This window comes from Sapajus apella, unplaced genomic scaffold (genome assembly GCF_009761245.1).
Source record: "Sapajus apella isolate SASKATOON/1434 unplaced genomic scaffold, GSC_monkey_1.0 scaffold1, whole genome shotgun sequence".
In the NCBI taxonomy this organism is placed as follows: domain Eukaryota; kingdom Metazoa; phylum Chordata; class Mammalia; order Primates; family Cebidae; genus Sapajus; species Sapajus apella.
This window is the reverse complement of record NW_022436941.1, coordinates 5,775,378-5,784,020: the sequence shown is the minus strand read 5'-3', so window position 1 is coordinate 5,784,020 and position 8,643 is coordinate 5,775,378. Positions and strand designations below refer to the sequence as shown.

Sequence of the window (8,643 nt, the reverse complement as noted above, 5' to 3'; positions counted from 1 at the left end):
GATATCCTTGTTAATTTTCTGTCTGGTTGATCTGTCTAATATTGACAGTGGGGTGTTAAAGTCTCCCACTATAATTGTGTGGGAGTCTAAGTCTCTGTGTAAGTGATTAAGAACTTGCCTTATGTATCTGGGTGCTCCTGTATTGGGTGCGTATATATTTAGGATCGTTAGCTCTTCTTGTTGCATTGATCCTTTTATCATTATGTAATGTCCTTCTTTGTCTCTTTTGATCTTTGTTGCTTTAAAGTCTAATTTATCAGAGATGAGAATTGCAACTCCTGCTTTTTTTTGCTCTCCATTTGCTTGGTAAATCTTCCTCCATCCCTTTACTTTGAGCCTTTGTGAATCCTTGCATGTGAGGTGGGTTTCTTGGATACAGGACACTGATGGGTTTTGGATTTTTTTTTTTTTTAGACAGAGTTTTGCTCTTGTTACCCAGGCTGGAGTGCAATTGTGCGATCTCGGCTCACCACAACCTCCGCCTCCTGGGTTCAGGCAATTCTCCTGCCTCAGCCTCCTGAGTAGCTGGGATTACAGGCATGCGCCACCATGCCCAGTTATGTTTTGTATTTTTAGTAGAGACGGGGTTTCACCATGTTGACCAGGATGGTCTCAATCTTTTGACCTTGTAATCCACCCGCCTTGGCCTCCCAAAGTGCTGGGATTACAGGCGTGAGCCACTGCACCTGGCCCAGGTTTTGGCTTTTTATCCAATTTGCCAGTCTGTGTCTTTTGATTGTTGCATTTAGTCTATTTAAATTTAGGGTTAATATTGTTATGTGTGAATTTGATAATGCTATTTTGATGCTAGCTGGATGTTTTGCCCATTAGTTGATGCAGATTCTTGATTGTGTTGATGCTCTTTACCATTTGGTATGTTTTTGGAGTGGCTAGTACTGGTTGTTACTTTATATGTTTAGAGCCTCTTTCTGGAGTTCTTGTAAAGCAGGCCTGGTGGTGATGAAATCTCTGAGTACTTGCTTGTTGGCAGAGGATTTTATTTTTCCTTCACTTATGAAGCTTAGTTGGGCTGGATATGTAATTCTGGGTTGAAAGTTCTTTTCTTTAAGGATGTTGAATATTGGCCCCCACTGTCTTTTGGCTTGTAGGGTTTCTGCTGAGAGATCTGCTGTGAGTCTGATGGGCTTCCCTTTGTGGGCAACCCGACCTTTCTCTCTGGCTGCCCTTAACATTTTCTCCTTTATTTTAACCCTGGTGAATCTGACGATTATGTGCCTTGGGGTTGCTCTTCTTGAGGAATATCTTTGTGGTGTTCTCTGTATTTCCTGGACTTGAATATTGGCCTGCTTTGCTAGGTTGGGGAAGTTTTCCTGGATAATATCCTGAAGAGTATTTTCCAGCTTGGATTCATTCTCTTCATCACATTCAGGTACACCTATCAAATGTAGATTAGGTCTTTTCACATAGTCCCACATTTCTTGGAGACTTTGTTCATCCCTTTTTACCCTTTTTTCTCTATTCTTGCCTTCTTGTTTTATTTCATTGAGCTGATCTTCTACCTCTGATATTCTTTCTTCTGGTTGGTCAATTCGGCTGTTGAAACTTGTGCATGCTTCACGAAGTTCTCATGTTGTGTTTTTCAGCCCCATCAATTCACTTATATCTCTCTCTGATTTGTCTGTTCTTGTTAGCATTTCGTCAAATCTTTTTTCAAGGTTCTTAGTTTCTTTGCATTGGGTTAGAACATGTTCTTTTAGCTCACAGAAGTTCCTTATTACCCACCTTCCGAAGTCTGATTCTGTCATTTCATCACACTCATTCTCCATCCAGTCTTGTTCCCTTGCTGGTGAGGAGTTGTGATCCCTTGTAGGAGGAGAGGTGTTCTGGTTTCAGGTGTTTTCATCCTTTTTGCACTGGTTTCTTCCCATCTTTGTGGATTTATCCACCTGTCATCTTTGTAGTTGCTGACTTTCAGATTGGGTGTCTGAGTGAACTTCCAGTTTGTGCATGATGAAGTTATTTCTGTTTCTTAATTTTCCTTCTAACAGCCTGGCCCCTCTCTGTAGGACTGCTGAGGTCCACTCCAGGCCCTGCTTGCCTGGGTATCACCTGCAGCAGCTGCAGAACAGTAAGAGTTGGTACCAGTTTCTTCTTCTGCTATCTGCCCCAGAAGGATACCCACCTAATGTCAGTCTGTTCTCTCCTTTATGAGGTGACTCTGGATATACGGGGGTCAGGAAGGTGCTTGAGGAGACAGTCTCTCCTTTATTGGAGCTCAATGCTGAGCTGTGAGCTCCGTTGTTCATTCAGAGTTGCTGGGCAGGTACGTTTAGGTCTGCTGCAGCAGAAGTCATAAACTCCCTCTTTTTTTTTTTTTTTCCAGGTGCTCTGTTCCAGGGAGCTAGGGCTTTATTTATTAATTTCCATTGTGCTGCTGCCTTCTTTTTTTTTTTCAGGGCTACGCTGCCCAGCGAGGAGGCAGCCTCGTCACTGTCTGCCTGCAGAGGCTTTGCTGAGCTCCTGTGGGCTCTGCCCAGCTGCCATGTGATCTTCCTTGCAGTCCTGTTTATATGGATGTAGTTAGAACTGCCTCGGCAATGGTGGCCTGCCTCTGTAATGGCAGACTCAATCTGTAGTGGCAGGTTGCCTCGGCAATGGCCTGCTGCTTCAGTGATGTTGGACTGCCTCCATAGTGGTGGAGTGCCTCAGTAATGGTGGACCCCCCTGCCCCACAGAGCTGGACCATCCCTGGTTCAGCTGTGCTTGCTGTAAAACTCTCAACCCAGAGCGTTTTCAGTTACTGTTTTTTTTTGGGGGGGTGGGTGAGACCCGCTGATCCTGATCACCTAGCTCCCTGACTCAGTCTTTTTTTTTTTTTTTCGTTGAATGGTCGACTCTCTCCCAGGTGTTCCAGTCGCCTGTTGAAAAGGTGCCAGGATCTAAGTGATTTCCCGTGCGGCGACTTAGCCAGCTGAAACAAGGTGCTGAGATTCCTGGCAGTTTTTTTTGCCCAGGAATCTCCTGGCCTGGCTCCCTATTTCAGTCCCCTTTAAAATCAGATGAATGGGTGATCTGTCTTCCTGTGGCTCCAATCGCCAGCTAAGAGGGCACGCGGACCAGTGTATTTTGTACGGAGAACCGCCACACCAGGGCACCGGCAAAGCAGCCCCGCGGGCCAAAACAGCCGCACTAGTCAAAACAGCCGCACTGGTCACCCATGGGACTCCTCCGCCTGGGAATCTACTGGTCTGTGGGCAATAAAAATCCATTTGGAAATGCGGCATCCACTCACCCTCTGCGCTTTCACTGGGGGCTGCAATCCTGAGCTGTTCCTACTCGGCCATCTTTCTCGCCTAGTTAATTTTTATGGGGTTTCACCATGTTGGCCAGGCTGGTCTCGAACTCCTGAGCTCAGGCAATCCACTTGCCTCGGCTTCCCAAAGTTCTAGAATTACAGACGTGAGCCACTGTGCATGGCCTAGAATTTGTTTTTAACCTGATTAAGGATAGCTGTGAAAAACCTGTATCAAAATTCACATTCAGTGGTGAAACTTTCGCAGTATTCTCTCTAAAGTAGTATTCCAGTTATTATTAATAAGGTTTATATTAGAATGATAGCCAGTGCATAACACACACACAAAAGTTAAAAGCATTAAGAATTAGAGAGGTGTTTTTTAAAAAACTGTCATTATTCACAGGCGATATGATTCTTCATAGAAATCCTAAAAGAATATGGAAGCTTATTAATTAAATTAATATTAATAAGGTGAATAAATGATAAATTTTAAGCAGATTTGCTGGATATAGGACTAACAAATACAATTAATTAAATGTGATATGTCAGCAACAAAAAAGATAGCACTTACAACAACAAAAAGTAAAAAGTACTTAGAGGCAAATCTAAATTTGTGTAACCTTTAAGTAGAAAAATATAAAAATGTGTAAGGATCATTAAAGAAGATATAAGGAAATGGAGACAAGAGACCAGATTATGGATAGAAAGGCTCGGTTTCTTTCTTTTTTTTTTTTTGAGACGGAGTTTCGCTCTTGTTACCCAGGCTGGAGTGCAATGGCGCAATCTCGGCTCACCGCAACCTCCGCCTCCCGGGTTCAGGCAATTCTCCTGCCCCAGCCTCCTGAGTCGCTGGGATTACAGGCACACACCACCATGCCCAGCTAATTTTTTGTATTTTTAGTAGAGACGGGGTTTCACCATGTTGGCCAGGATGGTCTCGATCTCTTGACCTCATGATCCACCCACCTCGGCCTCCCAAAGTGCTGGGATTACAGGCTTGAGCCACCGCGCCTGGCCTTGACTCGGTTTCTTAAGGATGCAATCTCCCCAGTTAATCTGTAAAATTAATGCAATTCCAATAACAAATCTGGAAGAGATTTTTCTGTCCTCAAAAAGCTGATCCTGAAATTTACATAAAACTGATGAGGTGTGGTGGTGCACACCTGTAATCCCAGCACTTCGGGACGCTGAGGCAGGCAGATCACCTGAGGTCAGCAGTTTGAGACCAGCCTGGCCAACATGATGAAACCTCATCTGTACTAAAAATACAAAAATTAGCCAGGCATAGTGGCGGGTGTCTGTAATCCCAGCTTCTTGGGAGGCTGAGGCAGGAGAATTGCTTGAACCCGGGGGGTGGAGGTTGCAATGAGCTGAGATTGCATCACTGCACTCCAGCCTGAGTGACAGAGCGAAACTCCGTCTCAAAGGAAAAAAATAAAAATAAAAACAATAGACTATAAAAAAAAGTGAAAAGTCAATGTGATAAGTCAATGTGGGAAAAGATATTTATAACACATATAACAGGCAAAGCATTAGGATTCAAAATGTATAAAAGATGTCTCCCAGATCAATAAGAAAAAGACAAAACAGGAGAAAATTTGGCAAAACATTAGAAACAGGCAATTCATAATTTAAACATATAAAAATGTCCAACTTTATTAGTAATTAGAGAAATGAAAATTTAAAAATAGAATACTATTTCATATTAGTCAGATTGACAAAAATTAAGAAGTCTGATAGAGTATTAGCAAGGATGTAGAAAAAGAGAAACATTGCTGATATGAAAGTAGATTGGTTCAGCAACTTCAGAAAACAATTTGCCAATATATAGTGAAGTTAAGATGTTCATATCTTACAACGCAGTAATTCCACTCGTAAGTATATATCTGAGAGATACTTCAGACATGTACAATAAAAAAAAAAACACGAATTGTTTTGAGATCTCTCAAAAACATAAATTAGTTCAGATCACTTCCTAGCTCAAAATCCTTCAAGGCTGAGATTAAAATTCAAAGTCCTCACCAGGCCTACAAGGCTTACCAGTTTGCTTCTCTATCTACCTTTCTGGCTCTGCTCTCCCTCTTTCTGTTCCAGCCACGATGAGTTTGCTGTTTCTTGAACAGTCTCTTTTTCACCCTAGGGCTCTTGGACTCACCATTCCTTCACTTCCTCAGTGTTCCCCTACTTTTTATTTTGGCTTGATTTCTGGCTTAAGCGAGACCTCTGTTGACCACCTTTTCCTTCCCTCCCTCCCTCCCTTCCCATCCTCCCTCCCTCCCTTCCCTTCCTCCCTCCCTTCCTGCCTGCCTGGTTCCTTCTTCCCTCCCTTCCTCCCTTCCTCCCTCCCTCCCTCCCTCCCTCCCTCCCTCCCTCCCTTCCTTCCTTCCTTCCTTCCTTCCTTCCTTCCTTCTTCCTGTACATATTAGATGTACATATTTGGGGTACATGTGATAATTTGATACATTCATATAATCAAATCAGGATAATTGCCTTAAATATTTATCTTTTTTTCATTCTAGGAACATGTGAATTATTCTCTTCTAGTTATCTTGAAATGCACAACAGATCGGTGTTAACTATAGTCACTCCACTAATCTATCGAACATCAGGTCTCATTTCTTCTAAGCATGTATTTGTAGCCATTAACAAACGTCTCTTCATCCCCTGCCCTTCCTGGCTTCGGATAACCATGAATCTACTCTCTATCTTCATGAGATACACCTTTGTAGCTCCCACATATGATGAGAACATGTGATATTTGTCATTCTGTGTTTGGTTGCTTCCATCTTTTCTAAAATAGCTGCCAGGACTGCCTCTTCTACCCCAACCCTCCCAGTCCCTTTATCTCCTTTGGCTGGTTTATTTTCCTTCCTGCCTGACATTATATTCTATGTACATTGCTCCAGCATTTACTTCTGTCTCTCCTACTAGACTGTGAGCCTCCCCGGGGTTGAACATTTTCTGTCTTACTCATTGTTGCATTTCCCAGTGTATAAAATTATGCTTGCTTGGCACAGGGTGGGTGCTCAATCACAGCTCTTCCAATGAGTGAATGAATTGATTTGCATGATAGTCAAGATACGTCAATTTTGATGGGAAGGAAACACTTAGATGACACAAAGAGTACTTCTTGGTAAAAACAAAGCCATTAGAGTTATAGATGCATGCAAAGAATTCGAAGAAGATTGGTTCATAAAGTGTAAAAGAATATTCTTCAGAAACAGTTTGATTATGTGAACTAAGTTAATAGATTAAACACAAGTAGATATCTGAGTATTTCATCTATATTCCTATAAGTTTGTATATTCAGGTTGATCAGAAAACTCTTGGGACTGTCCCTTGGGAAACCTTATATTCAGATTGTCTGACATGTTGAGTTGCAGTACGCTGGAGCCTGTACAGTCATTCTGTCTGCCAGGCAGTCATTCCCAAGTACCCAGGGTCAGACCCAGCCCCAGGCATAGGGCCGGGGGTAGCAAGGACATAGAAGGGAAGGGAGTCAGGCACACTGAGCGTCTGCTGTGTGCCAGGAACTCTGCCTGGGTTTCTCTCTCACGAGGGTGACTTAGGAGCACCCCTTCCCGGGCTCAGGCAAGGAGCAGGCCAGGACTCCAGGGCTCTTCAGCTCACTCTGACTTCTCCAATCCTCATTGCCCCTGCAGTTCTCAGAGATGTTCTTTGTGTCCATCTGCACCTCTGAGTTGGCCATGAAGATCTATGTGGACCCCACTGAATACTGGAAGGATGGCTACAACATGCTGGATGTGGTCATCTTCATCATTATGTTTCTCCCCTATGTCTTCCGCAAGTTCCTGGGCAAACAGTTCACTTACCTGCATATCACTGATGGCATACAGTCCCTGCGCATCCTCAAGCTTATCAGCTATAGCCGGGGCATCCGGGTGAGTGCACTGGGGGTGCCATGGTGCTGGGAGGGCAGGCTGTAGGCCCATCTGCCACCGAGACCCTGAGGAAATTATGACTCTACTATTATCTTCCAGTTATTGAGTCCAACATGTGTGGCGGGTTGATCTTTACCAGCGTTATCTCAATCTTAAAATAATTCTAAGAAAGGTATTCTTAGCTCCATTTTACAGATGAAGAAATTAAGGCCCAAGGTCACCCAGCAGTGAAATGTCAGAGCTGAGATTTGAAAGGCGTTTCTGACTCCAGAGGCCGTCTGAACTTTTCCTTTCTCTCATGCTGCAAAGTGCAAAGATTTTCTTATGTGACACATCCTTTGAACTACATGCCCAGGAAGTCTTGGCTTTTTGGTGGTCAAGGCTGCTAGCTGCTTTCCCCAAACAGCTGCAAGTCTGCTGCTGTCTTGCTGGGAATAGTCTCTGTGCTATATTAGGGTGGCTCCGGAAGAGCTACTCCTGCTGAGAAGTCTTCCTGGGTTGCTGAAAACCATGGAGTGACCAACACTTCCTTGACTCAGAAGGCTTCAGAACAAGCCTCAGGGCTGCCCGCCTACCCTGATCCGTGCCCCAGACACTTGTCCTGCACATAGTAGGTTTGCTTGGCTCTGGCCTAAGAGGAACTGGGCAGCCCTCTTCTAGGACTGGATTTCTGCAGATTTCTGGACTGCACATGAAGAGAGCCCGCCTGGATTGTGCTTAAAGAACTTGGCCAAGGCCAGCTGTCATGGGTCCTATATGGGGCTTCCAGGAGAGCATGGCTGTTCCTGTACAGCTGCTCTCAAGGTCGCTCAGCTTGGACCTCAGGTGGCACCAGCTCGTGGGGTGGCCTGGAGGTGGGAGCCCAGCCAGGCCTCTCCACAACCCTTCTGCACAGGCTTTGGGTTCTACCACCCCGTGTTCCTCCCTTCCCGCTCAAAACGCAACCTGCAGACCACATCTCATTACAGCTTTCCTCATGAGGATTTACTGCTTTCATCTTAGTAGTCCTTGGGAAAGAAATCCTGCCTCTGTTTAGTGGGGAGGAAGGCTTAAAAAAAAACAACTCAGCTCTTTTGCAATTAATCCAAAAACATGAATTTTCTCTTCCCAAGGAGAGATGGGAGGCATCTGATGTCATTCACCCCTGCAGGCAGCGCCAGACCGTTCCACATGCAGGGCAGCCCAGGGCCCTTGGACTATCCCTGTTTCCCAGGTTACCCCAAACTGTCCAAACGGTACTGTCTTGTTTCCTAGCTCTAAGGACCTCCTTTCCTAGTACTAAACCAGTGAAGTCTCTGTGCTCAGGGTCATTAGTGGCTGAAGGTGGTGGTATGGGGCAAAGGCCTTGAGAGTTGGTCCCAGCTCTGCCATTTTATCGGAGTATGACTGTGGCCAAGACAGTTTGCTTTTGTGAGCCTCTGACCACTCGTTTTGAAATGGGAAGAATGATAACACCTACCTGCCTTGAGGTTATGTCTGTGAAAC

General features: G+C 44.6%; 1 protein-coding gene across 4 annotated transcripts in view; it reads left to right on the top strand.

Annotated features, from left to right (window-relative positions):
* Nucleotides 1-8,643, top strand: part of CATSPER3 (cation channel sperm associated 3) — a 58,050-nt gene that overhangs the window by 35,019 nt on the left and 14,388 nt on the right. For all 4 annotated transcript variants that reach the window (XM_032248122.1, XM_032248190.1, XM_032248244.1 and 1 more), the window contains one exon: nt 6,919-7,158. In XM_032248122.1, coding sequence (XP_032104013.1) covers nt 6,919-7,158 — 240 coding nt within the window. The remainder of the gene's footprint in view (nt 1-6,918; nt 7,159-8,643) is intronic.